We start from the raw sequence: 14,747 nt of genomic DNA, 5'->3' as shown, positions 1-14,747 counted from the left end.
CCATTTGCCGGCATGGGCAATCCGACTTGCCACCAGCAGGCCAACATAATTTGCTTTCATTTCTCTATGAAATACACAAGCTCCTTGTTTGTACATTTACTTTGGCCAATGCACGGGGCCTCCTGAGACTTGCGGTGTGCCCCGATGAACCCCGCGGCTGTGGGGCAGATTGCTGAGGCCGCTGGCGCTTCGGGGATAAACATCACAGACAGCACCGACATTCACCCAGCTTTCGTTACCATTTGCCCGCACGGGCATTCCGACTTGCGGTCTGCCGCACTGTCCATGCGGCATGCACCCGGAATGGATGCGATTCGCGTGGAGCCCGCAGGCGGTGCTGACGATTCCGCCAGTGCAAGCTTAGCTCTCACACCATCAGCACTGCTGCAACAAAGCATATCTCCCACCGCGTTGACACTACCCATCAATTGTCACCCTTGCCACCCTTGCTACCGGCCTGTACGGATGCAGAGGGGCCCCGCCCTTTTTCCGGCTTCCTTGAAGCCGACACCCAACTTGTCTGTAAAATGTTTTATTGTCTGTCAATTGTGCCTGGTATATTAGATAGGTCCCTTTTATTATCCCAGGGTGCCAGCTGTAGGCGATCAAAACTTTTGCAGGAGGCGTTGTTTGTACGATGCCTGCAAATCAGTATTAGCCCAGTTGAATAAAGCAAGGAAGGTCGTGTGCACTGCTTGGTACGCTTGGTACAGGGAAGCTGACTGATAAGCCGGTAGATAGGCCAATTTATGCGAAGTTTGACCGCACGCATGGCCGCGTGGAGGCACTTATCGTACGTCACTGGTATGCCAACAGCCGGGATGCCGTTGACCTGACCGAGAAGTCTCGGCATGTCAGCAGGTTATTCAACTCACCAACTGCGGTTGGAAGCTGCAGCTTCTAGTGACCCTCCTTCGCCATAGTACAGCAAATGCACATGTTCGCGGGTCTTCCAGTGAAAGTTAAGCGGCAGCCAACTCGCTGGATGGGGCGCATGCCGTTGTTGCTCCCGTCCCGTCGGTGTGGCTGACAGCAACCACCAGCCGGTCGGCTGCAAGCAACCGCCATCCACTCAACAAGTAGGAGGCAACTTGCACCAAGGTCTCATCAGTCGTACATTGCCGTACCAGCCGTTGATTAGCAACCGCCATTCTGCCATATATAAGAGCGCCCTACCTCTCTGCCTTTCCAACCACTACCTTTATCATGAAAGGTTATCACTCGAAGGCTCATTCGTTATCTGCACACACCTATATACGGCGGTCGTTTTATGCGGATCGTTCTGTAACTAAGTGCGCCATCGACGTACATACGAGCAGAGAAGGGTCTCAAGCCTTACGAGCAGCTACCTGTGTGTGATTCCCCGCACTCACAGCAACCTTCCTAACACTCCTTAACATGGCCGAAGCAAGCTGCGCGCAACATACCAGCCTGGCCCGCCGCGGCATCTCACCCGTCGGAACCGCGCCCATGCTGCGGATGCGGATGCTCGCCCTCCTACTGGCTGTCGCCTTGCCGTCATCCATGGCCGCATGCGCCGATCCCTTCACGTACACCTACAACAAGATCAAGTACGACAACGCAGAAGAGAGCGGCCGCAGCTACACGCTGTACGACATTTACCCTGGCGGCTGTTTGTGGAACTTCACCACGGCCAAGGCAATCTGCGAGCAGGACGGTCTGCAGCTAGCACCTCACGGCGAGGCGCAGTCACTGGGTGAGCACAATGGCATAGAGCATATCAGCGAACTCCTCCGCCCCTCACTGATACTAGGACTGCGTAAGAGCGGCACCTCATTACATCATATATGCTGTTTTACTCGGTTTGCTGCACATTGCGTGCACAAGCGCCGTCATTGTATCTACAACGTGCATCCATGCATGCTCGCTCGCCCGCAGCCGTCCTCCGGGAGCTGTGCGCCAAGAACCGCTACACGTGTTGGATGGACGGGGTGCCAGCAGACCCCTCCGCCGACCTGTGCTACCTGATGAGCCAGGAGGGAGACGTGCACCTGCAGGGCTGCGACCAGCCCGTCCGCTTCGTGTGCCGTGACCAGGTGAGTGAGCGGTACAGCCGGTGCTGCACACGTGACTACTTGATACTGTATGCATGCTTGTCGTAATGACGCTGCTGACCGATGAAACAATAAAACTGAGAAGTTGGCAAGTTACCGCGGGGACGGCAGCCGCGGCTCGTTACATATCAGCTGCGACCAGCACGTCTGGCTGGATAGATAGCACCAAACGTCAAGGCGCACGAACGCGCTGCGGTGAATGCTGCAGCACCAAAGACGCAACTCGCATCCACGTTGCTATCGCCAGCCTTGTAGGCGTCGCACTAGTAGCCAGCAGTCTTCATGCTCTGCCGTCCTGCAGCAGGTGAACTGGCATGCGTATGCTTGAAACGTAGAATCATACTCGTCAGTACCCTCATACATGCATATTAATATGAAGGTTGCTGTATACATCACCGTCGGCGCCTTTCAGTGGCAACAGCGAGCACAAATCAAGTTACTCAGTGGCCCGGTTGCCGCAACTCCCCCGCCGCAAACCGCTGCTGCTACTGCTGCTGCTGCTCGCCCTCCCTTTCGCCGCCGGGGGCCCCTCACTCTGCCTCAGCAGGCCGCATGCTCCGATCCCTTCACATATACCTATAACAAGATCCAGTACGACAATTCAGAAGAGGGTGGTCGTATCTACACGCTGTACGACATTTACCCTGGCGGCTGTTTGTGGAACTTCACCACGGCCAAGGCAATCTGCGAGCAGGACGGTCTGGAGCTGGCACCTCACGGCGAGGCGCAGTCGCTGGGTGAGGATAGACATACATAAGTATCTATGTCACCAGCAGGAGCGTGCGCTAGATTATGAGAGCGGGTCCACGACATCCACACACGCGCGGCAGGGCAAGAGACTATGTGTGTGCAAGGCCAGAGGAATGCAATTATTCCTGTTGTAGCGGCTACTCGCGCCCTGCTTCTTCGCAGTAAAAGTCACACGCATCACGCACATCAACTTCGAAGTGCTCGTTGATTGCCTGTCCTTGAAAGCACCATGTATGCATATATGTGCATCTTGCTGCCTAAATGTACACACGACCCTGTTCGACCGCAGCCGTCCTCCGGGAGCTGTGCGCCAAGAACCGCTACACGTGTTGGATGGACGGGGTGCCAGCAGACCCCTCCTCCGACCTGTGCTACCTGATGAGCCAGGAGGGAGACGTGCACCTGCAGGGCTGCGACCAGCCCGTCCGCTTCGTGTGCCGCCAGAGAGCAGCCGCTGGTACGCAACCCGATAGCTAGATGAGTGGCTTGCACGTGCTGGATGGGCATATGTTCGTATGGGAGGAATAGTGCGCCTGCGGCAGATGATCTACTTGCGTGCTGGGGTTACCATCCTGCCAGTGAAACAACAATTCATTGAATCTTCGGGGCGTTGCTGTAGATAGTACGGCACCCAGATCGTCTATGATCAAGAGGCCTTTACGGCGGCCAGCTGCCACACATGTGCATCTGTCATCGTGACGGCATAATGAAGCTAGCTAGCGATAACACGCACACCCGTGCCTATCTTCCGACCTCACCCGTGCATTGAACGTTGTGACAACCCCCCTGCAGGAAGAGCGGCTGCTCGCGGCGTTGCTGTTCCTACCGAAGGCGTGCTGTCGCTGAGCAGCCATGATTACGACTACCGCCTGTACACCGTAGACGCGGCTGTACGCATGTCGTACCATGGGGCTGTCGAGTTCTGCCAGGAGTTGGGTGCTGGCTGGGACCTGGTGCCGTACTGGGACGACAGCAGCAACGCGTATGCCGCCGTACTGCAGTTGTGTTCCGATCTTCAGTTTACTTGCTGGCTGAAGCGCAAGGACGACAGCCGCACTGGCAGCAGCGGCCCAATGCTGTGTCCCCTCATGGCCGCGGACGGGGGTCTGCAGATGCAGGGCTGCGAGCAGGACGTGCGCTTCGTGTGCAGGAAGGCGCAGAGGGCCACGTAGCCTGTCTTGACTTCCCAACATCAGTCTAGTCATAATTCCACATATGTGGGCTTCTTCTTGGTATCCGTTGGGATAATGGTGAAGACTTGCTTTGGGCGTTTGAAGGAAGATCTGTTAGATTTAGGGCCTTGGCGAACCTCGTTGGACTCAAAAGACGCACAGCAAGTAAGGCTGTGTGTGGCCGCATTGGCTTGACGGTTCTGAGACTCGCAACATGCTGTTGTAACCAGCATGCCTCTGTTTTCCTGAGTGCGACCCTTCAAACAGACAGTTCGGAGATTCATTTGTTGTTCGGCGAGAGGAAATACATAACCCAGCCTGGCTAACTGCTACGTTATCTTGTACACCACAAACACTGGTCTAGAGTTGGTAGCTTTCGCTCTATGGCCGGACCCCTCCCCACAGCTTGGGGCTCCGTGCGCTGACATCCTGCACCGGAAGGATTACGGTTTTAACTCCGAACCTTGCGGTAATGATTTCTGTGATTAGGATGGGGTCCACAGCAAACAAGCCGTGTGAGCAAGATATTAGATAGATGGATCGTATCTACCTATTCCCATCCCTTACCCTCCCTACTCTGAGGGGTTGGGAGGGCTAGCCCGACCCGGGGGAGGGGTTAGAGGGAGGGGTTGTGCAGTACACCCCCAGTGGGGGTCCCCCACCATAACCCACCCAGCCTGTGTAACGGTGGATAGCCTGGCCGGTAGAGTACAGTAAACAAACCCAGTACCAGAAATGATTATGTAATACTTCACCTCCAGCTAGCTTGGCCAACTGCAAGCTGCACACCGTCCCCAGCTTAACCCCAGGTAGCCGCCCGTGCAGATCATCCTCTGGTGCCCACATGCTGAGGTGGTCTACCTCATCATCGCCATTATCATCATGTCCCCACATGGCAGTATCCAGAGCCGACAAGAGCACGCTCGAATCCATGTAGACCTTACCCCGTGTGCCCAGCGGGATAACAGGCCCAAGATCGACTCGGGGTTGAACACGGACCAGGCAAAGAGCGGGCCTGTGGGCGAGGATGTACACAACTGTGAGACCCGATGCTCTTCCAACAGAGATCTGCTGGACATCCACACAGTTCTCCAGAGCAATAAAATTGTCCTCGTGGATGGTTGACAGGCCCGATGGGGCCATGGGTCAAGGCAGTATCTCTCAATATTATGAGTATGTCTATGAATGGAAGAAGTAAAGCTATGGAAGAAGCAGTGGCTTGTGTTGTTCTTACAGCACAGTCAGTCGTACGGTGCCGACAGATACACGTTTTCCTAACAAGTCTGCCTATTTATGCGTCTTTAGTTTTCATTCGGCAAATGCTGTACAGGGATATAATTCAATACTTGGACCAAGCAAGCAAATAGATTTTAGGATCCATTGCTCGTCATAGTAGCATAGAGGACCTGCCTGTGTGTGGGGGGCCTGGGGGGCCAAACGGCCCTGGCAACACCAAACCAAGCTGGTGCAAATGTAGCATTTATTAGAACTGATGTCACGCTGGAATCTGACCTAGGGGAGATGGATAAAGCTGTGGTTTAGCCACCGAAGGAGCCGGGTTGGGTTGTCATGGGTCAATGAGGGGTAGATAGTGTGGGTAGGGTAAGGGGACCCTATCCCTACCCCTACCCCGGGGTTGGGTTGGGTTGGGTTGGGTTATGGCGGGAGTAGGGGGGTTGGGTTGTCATGGGTCAATGAGGGGTAGATAGTGTGGGTAGGGTAAGGGGACCCTATCCCTACCCCTACCCCGGGGTTGGGTTGGGTTGGGTTGGGTTATGGCGGGAGTAGGGGGGTTGGGTTGGGTAGCGGGTGGGTAATGCCCACCCGGGGGGCTACTGACCTTTGGATGCCATTAGGTATCTACCTACATAGCTAGACCTCGTTATCTTCCTTAACGCGTGTGTGTATCGCACTTTCGCTAGCGCTGAATATCCAGTGGGCTGACGGATACAGCTTCATGCATGAACGTAGTGTGTCAGTGAGATCTGCACCAAGTAACCATCGTACGTTGGCGCACCTCTTTACACAAGTACGCCCTTTCACCACATGTTTATACATTCACAGACGGATGGTATTTTTATGCTTCACATCTTTGCTGAAAGGTTGCGGGTCCTTCCGTCTCGACCATTGCCATGCTTAACACGCATGCAAAGTTAGTTGCAGAAGTAACCGTAAATAACCTGTATGCGCGATCTCTCATGCACACAGCCATCAGATGGCCCCTATCATCCAACCTTCATTCTGAGAAGATCTGCTAGCTCTTGTTGCTCGCGACTGCAACGGTAGTTGCCTCTGGCTGGTTAGCGCCTGCGAAGACAACATTGTACCACAGCCGTACGGCAGGGAAAATAGAACCGGCTGTGTATTGCAATCAATCTATGCGTCAGTATTGGATCAATCTCTGTGACCTTCATTGCCTCTGTAATTTGACGGAGCCTCCCACCAACCTAAATATTACCGCCTTTCGCTTCAATCTATTGACCGCAAAATATTATTTCCTACGAGGAAACTCGTATAATTAGGACTGATAAATACTAGCGCACAAGTTAGCCGGAGCAGTGGTCAAGGATGGCGGCTTTCGTGCCAGTGAACCCAAAGCCTTTCCTGCAAGACCTTACGGGAAAGCAAGTTATTGTCAAGCTTAAATGGGGCATGGAGTACAAGGGCTATCTCGTCTCTACGGATGCTTATATGAACCTCCAATTGGCGAGCACTGAGGAGTTCATTGACGGCCAGTTTACAGGACAGCTTGGCGAGGTGCTAATTCGGTGCAACAATGTTCTTTACTTACGAGGAGTTCCTGAGGAGGATGAACCAATGTCATAGCTAGTTGGCGTTCGGGACCGTACCGTGAGTTGGGACTTCACGTTGGCGGCATCTGGTGTGCAAGCCATGCCGTGCTTGGAGCATGGCTGTGGACGCATCATAAGCCCATGTTGGCAGTTAACAGCCTTGGCCGTGTTGTGGGATCTGGAGGGAGCTGTCAGTCATTGACATCTGCCGAGATTACTTATGATGAGAGGATGGTGTGGATCGGACAGATAGACTTCAAGCCCAGCGCTTATGGCGGTAGGGTTCTGTTCTGCGGCACATGTAACTTAACGAAAGTGCGCCGTGTCTCAGGATTGGTCTAGCCAGGCATACACGTCTGCGGCCAGGCACCTTCTGGCAACACCCCAGGCAACGTTGCACAGCCCACTTGCGAACCCCGCACGTTCCCCGTACGTTCCCCGTATGTGTCATACATAGGTCATCTCGCCCTCGTCGCACCAGCTACAGCTACATGACATGCATCACACATGTAACAATGTCCGTATTCCCGTCCTCCTTGCACGCTGGGGAACAGCCGTCGCTGCCGGCGGCTCTTACAACAATTGTTAGGGCTCTTACAACAAAGCAGCATTCCGGATCTGGACTATGGGCTGGGACGTGAACATTGCAAACCTGCTAATACACAGGGAGCTTTGACAGGACAGGAAATACCGGCACCAAGATAGATCATAAAAGCAGGGAAGGGCCGTCGGTGGTCCCGCAAAGCACTAAGGCAACGGAGTCGACATCCTGGCGTACCCTGGGAGAAGAATGTGGGTTTGGGAGCAGACCTGCTTCGCTTTGTGGCCCTTGCAGCCTGAGGACAAGGATCAATGTTATATGGTTGTGAGGGGGGGAGAGGGAGAGGGTCCCACCCAGATCACCAGCTGTCACCCTTTCCTCAGCCACAGCCGCCGCAACACCGGCAATTCATGATAACGGCAACATCAACGCACATCAGCCTCAACTGCACTGGCCGAGGTGTGCCCCTACTGCCATGCCATGTGGCAGCACAACGTCTGCCACCAACATCAATATGGATATATATCCATCCATCCAACACAGATCTTGACGTCCTGACAAATGACACGCAAGGTCCGAATGCTGCTCTAGGCGTGCCTTAGATAGGAGTGCCTTCTCCTCCCCCGCCGCCGTAACAGCTGATGACAGTGCTCACGGCCCTATACACATCTCCCTCCCTCTCTCTTCAGCCAGCAATCCTCCTCGTCCTTCTTCCCCTTTGCACCGGTCCACATCCCCCCTCCCCCCCCTACGTCCCTCACGCTGTCCATTGCCACCCCATCCCCGCCCCTCTCTGCTCCACATCCCTGTCACTTCATGTTGCTCCACATCCCTGTCACTTCATGTTGCGCCAGTGATTATGTCAGTTACGGCATTTATATGGGGACCAAGTCAAGGACCGAACGTACGATAAAGCTACCGGATGCTGAACAAGGGCAGGTTTCATCCCGTCCCACGTACCCTCCCCGGGCCCGTTTGTCGCTTCCAAGACCTCCCCACATCCTCCGCTACCGCACGTCCGGACATACGGCGACTCCACCCCTATCTCCTCGGCGGACTCGCGATTCCTTCATTCCCCCACCCTCACGCTTCTTCCACCTCGTCTCCTTTTCCCAGCTGCTGCTGCTGCTGTTGCTGCTCCTCACCCCCTGCCAGTTCTCCGCACCAGGTGCAGGGCCTTGAGGCGGATGCCGCAGCCCGTGTTGTTCACCCAGCAAAACTCGGGCCACACAGCCACATCCACCACATCACTGGAGGCGATATCCTGCAGGGGGGGGAGGCGCGCAGGGAGGGGGGACGACGCGAGCGGGCGCGGAAAAAGGGTTTTAACCGAGCTCTGAAACGAACATCTAAACCTTATCAACAAGAAAGTCAAACGTCGGCGGCCAGCCGGGCTGGCTGGAAGGCAGGCATGGTGAGGTGATTGGGGGCCCAGGAGCTGGAGGCCTAAGCCAGACGAAGCTAGTGTCCTACAACGCTCAACTACGGTGTAATAGGGCTTAAATTCACACGGTTGGGTCACTCTACCGAACGGACGACCACCAACCCGGGTCCCACATGCACGCATAAGAGTCCCCTTTTTCTCTTGCCGGGTCGTACTGAGATCCTTGAAAAGTGCTCAAACCCTATGTACATACACGCACATAATTAGTACACACACGCGCGCAGCTCACCGGCAGGTGCGCCGCGATACGAGCCAGGTTGTCCTCCTTGATGCGCTCCAATTCGCTGAGACAACCGGAACTGTACGGCACCTGCTGCTGATGCTCCTGGGAGGGAGCGGCGCTAAAACCCTCCTGGCTCTGCCCGACTGTAGCGGCGGCTGCGCCCGCTGGGGGCGTGTACGACTCCATCGGTGGCCAAGACAGGGCCTTGTACGACGCTGTCTTCTTGTCGTACGTCGCCAGCGTAGCCAGGGGCTCCCAGCGCAGCTCTCCCGGCGAGGGGCCGCGGGCGAGTTGCGCATGAAGCTGTACGGTGATGTTCTATGTGTGTGGTGTGGGGGGGGTGGGGGGGTTTGAGAGAGGTTGTGCATTGTCAGTTTGGTGGGTTGGCTTGGACGCACGAGCTGGGCATTACGACTGTTGGATGAAAGAGACACAGCAGTCACCCGTAGTCGAGGTAACACGCAGCACAGAGAAAAAACATGACAGGCAAGGGCTTCCCCCCCTCGGCGGGGATCGTACCAATTTGCCCCCCTTGGTCCCCCTGCTATCCTCCTTTCCGCACGAGTACAGCTTAAGGTTCCGGCCGGCATCGCCGCGGGCTTGTACAGCGGCCTGCGATGTGAAATAGCACGGCAAGGCGGTACGGCATGGCAGGGCACGACGATGCGGCAATATGAAGGAAGTACGGAATACCTCGGTAATACATGACGATGATGATGATGATGATGATGACGACGACACCGCCATCCCGTCAATTAGCTCTGAATCCGTAGATTACCTAGATGAGCTTATTGGCATTAGTCATGCACATCACTAGCTAACTATACGTAAGAGGGGGGGGGGATGCGGCAACAAAACCCGCGGGCTGCTGCTGCTGCGGTGGGGGAATGCAAAGGACCTGAAACGGTCGTCACGCACCGGGACGTGGGGTGATGACCCGGGTGGGGTGGGGTGTGGGGCTGAGAGGAGGGGGTGAAAGTGAAAGCCTGACAGACAGCACGTATCCATAAACAGTTCAAAACACGGCACTTCCCGTTTTTGAGCACCGAATCCGAAACCTCATCAGCACGTACATACTTCCCTCACTCACCTCCCTCATTCCCCCTCCATCTCCCCAGACACCCCTACAAGGTACAAAACACCTCGTACATAAACACATACCCCCCCACACACACGCTCGTCTCTACCCCAACCCCGCCAGCTACCGTCACCCACATGCCGAGCCAACGCGTCCATTAGCGCCACAAGCTCCGAAACCTCCTCCGCACTGGACATCCCCTCCCCAACACTGCCACCAGTGCCATCACTGCCGCCGCCGCCGCCAATGCCCGCCTTGCCTCCTCTTCCTCTCCCGCCACTCTTTGCAGCCCCCAGCATCATGTCCCATTTGGGCGAGTGGTCGGGCTTGTAGCCGTAACTGTTAGGTGGAGATGGGTAGGGGTAGGGGGAGGGGTAGGAGTGAGCGGAGGTGCGTGTGTATGTGTGTGTGAGGGGGAGGGAAAGAAAGAGAGAAAGGGAAGTGGGACAGCAAGGGAACATCTCTTCCAAGTGGCGAAATCACTTCGTCTCCGACATTCCAAGCCACCCGCCCACCTCCTGCGCTGAGCAATGCGCAGGAACCTCCTACCCTGCCCTGCCCTGTCCCCTATTCCCGTGCCGACTCCACTTCCTCGCCCCCACCGCCCCCTTCCTCTTTCCCCCACTCCACCTCCCCTTCTTTGACTGCCTCCTCCCCGTCCGGCACATGCCCCGCCTCCACATCGCCTCCGGAGCAGGTAATACCGCCTCCCCCTTGATCCCCCACCGGGTGCCCCTCCTCTTCCTGCCGTCCTCCTTCACCCCTTACTGCTGCTTCCCTCCTCCTCCCCCTTTCCCCCTTCAGGCAGCAGCTTCACTCGCTCGTGGTCTGTCTTTTCCCCCCTTCCCCCACCGACGCGTCACCGAGCCCACCTGGCCTTGGCCATGTAACGGAGCTTCACACCCCGCAACAACACCACGAAGGGGGCCAGGGAGGGAGACGGAGTCGGCGCCGCAGCAGCAGCCGTCATCGCCGCCGCGATACCTTCCCTACCCATCATATCTCTGCCGTCGTCACCACCCGCCTCCGCCGCCTCCGCCGCCGCAGTCGTCAACTCCTCAAACGCCACGGGCCGTTCGCCCAACACGTCAAAGATCCAGAACCCGGCGCTGCTGCCGCCGCGGGGCTTACGAAGGTGTATTTGGCTGGATTCCGCCAACTTCCGGAGCTGAGCCGGGATGAGAACCAGCGGGGCGGCAGCGGCGGCGGAGGCGGCGGCGGAGGAGGAGGTGGTCGAGGTGGCTGCCGGTCCCTGCGGCGACTTGAGCAGAAGCGCCCCTGTCGCGGCTTGCATGTGCCGTACGAGGCCGTCGGCGCGCGCTGCCAAGCTCACCAAGCCCAGACGGTGCATAGGCCCTGCGTGTTTGGATTGTGCGCACATATATACACACGTACACACATGCAGGCTTACCGCCCCTTCGGCATGCCATTGTCTGGGCATCTGGCGCGCACACACGCTCATACGCAGCAAACCCTCTTACCCTCTTACCTCTCACCCCTCTCACTCATGCATATGACGTTCTTATTCGCATCCTGCACACTCCCACGCGTTCCAACCTCTGCCACTGCTGCGGCTCTCACATACCTACCCATCTATCGACACCTGCCCACCCGCTCACCCGCGACCGGCTTGGCTGCCCCCCGGCCCCCGGCCAGCAGCTCTAGGTGCCGCATGGACGGCTGACCCCACACCAGGAACAGCTGCTGCCACACGTCCGCCAGGTCCACAGCGTCCACTGCGGCCCTGAGGGGAGGGGAGTGGGGGGGACAGGGAGGAAAAGGGTGGGGCGGGTGGGGCAAATAATAACCCCAAAATCAAAGGAACAACTGCCGCCAGCGGGTTGGGGTTGGGGTTGGGGTTGGGGGGGGAGAGGGAGAGGGAGAGGGAAGAGGAGGAGAGGGGAAGAGAGAGAGGGGGGGATAATGGGCTGGGCCGTTGGCGCTGTTGGCAGGGGTTGGGGTGTTTGAGCCCTATATTTCCTGAAGGGGGGAGGGACGTGGTGAGATGAGACGAGATAGGGTGGGATCGATGTGGGGTTGTGGAAACCCGGGCACCGGGTGCTACCCCCCACCCCACTCAACCTAGGACAAACATCCCCCCTTGTGAAACGTAACCCGTGTCGTCCCACACCAGCCGCCCACACTCTTTCCATCAACCCTCCTCCAACACCCCCTCCCCACCACTATAACCCCCACCACCACCACCGCCACACACACCTGTGTGACTTGCCGTTGCTGACCAGCCCCGCCCACTGCTTGAGTGCATCCATTGATAAAGACCGCTTGCCGCCAATAACACCATTGCCGTTGCTGTTGCTAGTGATGGTTACGTTACTGCTATTGTTGTTGGTGGTGTTGGTGGTGGTGTCACTGCCACGCATTCCAGTGTTACCGTCACCGCCTGCGGGCGTGGAAAGGAAGCGGGGAGGGAAGAGGGGAGGGGAGGGGGAAAGGGAAGGGAAGTACGGTTGTTCAACGTATGGCATTGTTAATGCCTAATTGGGTATGTGTAGGCTGTGTATGTGTCCAGTAGGGGTGTCTGGTGGGTGGGGTAGGGGAGGTCAGCGAAAACCCGGAAGTCATGTCAGGGGACTTCAACAGGCCCGGCCCTAGGGGGTAACAGTAACAGCCCCCACAGGACAACACAACAACATGAAGACCCGAACACCAAGAACACAAAGCACCATCGCGGGTTCCGGAGCCAGTAAAAGCACTTCCTCAATTCGGAACATATACATGTTAGCTTACCCCCCCTTCGCCCCTCCGCCCCATGACAGTCCCCCATCCCGCCTTCGCGCTCACCCTTCCCCCCGTCGTCCATCGCCTCCCCCTCATCCTCCCCCTCCCCCTCATCCTCCCCTCCGACTGCTGGTTTGAAGGGCCACCGGGACTTGGGCCACAACACCTTGGCCGCCATCAGCGTGTCGAAATACCTAGAGAGGGGTTTCGGGGGGTTGGGGTGGGGAAAGGGGGAAAAGGGCGGGGGAAGTGGGGGAGGGGCGGAGGTGGACATCGGCAGTTGTTTCTTGCACGCAACCCTCATCCCCCCTCCCCTCCCCTCCCGCCCCCCAACCCACCACCAGTCCTGGGGCCACTCCACACCGACGCGGCCGCACTCGGACCGCAACACCGGGAAGTCGAACGCGACGCCGTTGTGGGCCATCAATACGGGTATCACCCGCGGACGGGCGACGGGAGCAGGAGATCCAGACGGCAGGGAGGGTGGGGAGGCAACGGCCGCAGCTCCTGCCGGGGCGTCGGCGTCTATAGCTGGGAGGGCGGCTGCACGTCCAGCCGCCGCCACCGGTGCTGTGGCTGCCGACGCGGCTGTTCGTTGTTTGATGAAGGAGAACAGGCTCTGCAGCGCCTCCGAGGTGGAGGGCACACCGGGGGCACTGCTCTCCGCCCACGTGATACCTGACGGTTGGTTGGTTGATGTTGGCGGTTAAATGGTTGACAGTTAGTTGGTTAATCGGTGCCCATGGTGATTCCTTTACTAGCAGCAACCTATTTTAACCCATCTTGCTTGCTCGCCTTTTGTGACGGTGGTGGAAACCTGGAGGGCGGAAATATAGAGACACGCAAGTGCTCCTGCCATTTGGTGGAAATAGTTGTTACCTAGTAATTAAGTGGATGAGTTGGGCAGTTGCTGCACAATGTTGTGGGTGGAAATGGAGAAGAGAAGGGGAAGCGCAGGGGGCTGCACCGGACACGGCTCTTCTCTCGTGCCATCTCTCCCCCCTCTCTCCCTCTCACCGTTATGCATAATGGTCTTATGGGACTTGAAGGAACGGCCGCAGTTGACGAGGGTGGAGAAGACACGGCCACTGCTGCCACTGCTGCCATCGCCACCACCGCCACCGCCGATGCCGCAATCAGCTCCGGCGCCGCTGCTACTGCTCCAGCCGCCAACGCCCCACGGGTCGGTCCCTGCGCCACCAACGCCATCGCCATCGCCAGTGCCACCGCCCGGGCCGCTGGCGCTGCTTGTATTTTGCTGTGGCTGTCGTCCTGACGCGGGGTAGGGCCCTAGGTCCACTGCCGCCACCTCGATCAGTCGCACTTGGTCGGGTCGCGGAAAGGTCTGTCGAGAAGCCCTGCGAGGCGGCCCGGGGCGAGATGCAGAGCCGGCGGGCGGGAGATCTTTGGAGGTAGGGAGGTAGGGTAGGGTAGGGCAGGGCACGAAGTGATGGTGGTTGCGAGATAGGGAGGTAGGCCAGGGTTGGGCATAAAATTGGGAGGCGTTGCGGCAGGAGGAGGTCTCACCGCATGAAATCCACCGTCTCCACGTCCACCGAGAATAAGTGGAAGAGGGGCTCAGCAGCACCCGCAGCAGTAATAGCACCGTCAGCACCGATATCTTGTGCGGCTGCCGGTGGCAGGGGCTCCCATCTGCGGCGAAGTGGAAGTGGGAGGCAACCGACCCACGGGTCATCACGGTGGCGGCAGCAAAGGGCCTGCGACCGAGCCATGGGCCGCTGAGCCACAGGCGCAGCGGCTATGCACGCCAGATCAGGCATTCGGCTAAAGCCACCCCACCCCTGCGCGAGTCCTATCCTCCTTCCCCCATACCAACCTAAAAACCCTCCCCAACCCCAACCTACGCAGAGCGCTGCTTCCCCTCGTCGTACACATGACGTCAGTGGCCGTACAGAGCTTCCTTGCCAACTTT

At 57.6% G+C, this 14,747-nt stretch overlaps 2 protein-coding genes across 2 annotated transcripts; both read left to right on the top strand.

The window, feature by feature from the left end:
* Positions 1 to 1,398: 1,398 nt before the first annotated feature.
* VOLCADRAFT_93851 (uncharacterized protein) lies at positions 1,399 to 3,997 on the top strand (the record flags this gene model as incomplete). Its single annotated transcript, XM_002953136.1, has 5 exons — positions 1,399 to 1,717; positions 1,900 to 2,057; positions 2,620 to 2,812; positions 3,115 to 3,282; positions 3,618 to 3,997. The coding sequence occupies 5 exons, from the start codon at positions 1,399 to 1,401 to the stop codon at positions 3,995 to 3,997; spliced, it is 1,218 nt and encodes a 405-aa protein (XP_002953182.1).
* A 2,388-nt stretch (positions 3,998 to 6,385) lies between these two features.
* VOLCADRAFT_109863 (uncharacterized protein) lies at positions 6,386 to 7,316 on the top strand. The gene has a single exon (XM_002953135.1). The coding sequence runs from the start codon at positions 6,566 to 6,568 to the stop codon at positions 6,821 to 6,823; it is 258 nt and encodes an 85-aa protein (XP_002953181.1). The 5' UTR covers positions 6,386 to 6,565; the 3' UTR covers positions 6,824 to 7,316.
* The last annotated feature ends 7,431 nt before the right edge of the window (positions 7,317 to 14,747 follow it).

The sequence above is a fragment of the Volvox carteri genome (assembly GCF_000143455.1).
Source record: "Volvox carteri f. nagariensis unplaced genomic scaffold VOLCAscaffold_34, whole genome shotgun sequence".
In the NCBI taxonomy this organism is placed as follows: Eukaryota; Viridiplantae; Chlorophyta; class Chlorophyceae; order Chlamydomonadales; family Volvocaceae; genus Volvox; species Volvox carteri.
The sequence above is the reverse complement of the archived record's forward strand: the minus strand, read 5'-3'. Positions and strand labels throughout refer to the sequence as shown.

Coding starts and splice junctions, on each gene's coding strand:
- VOLCADRAFT_109863 (XM_002953135.1), top strand. CDS start 6,566: ATGGCGGCTTTCGTGCCAGTGAACCCAAAGCCTTTCCTGCAAGACCTT.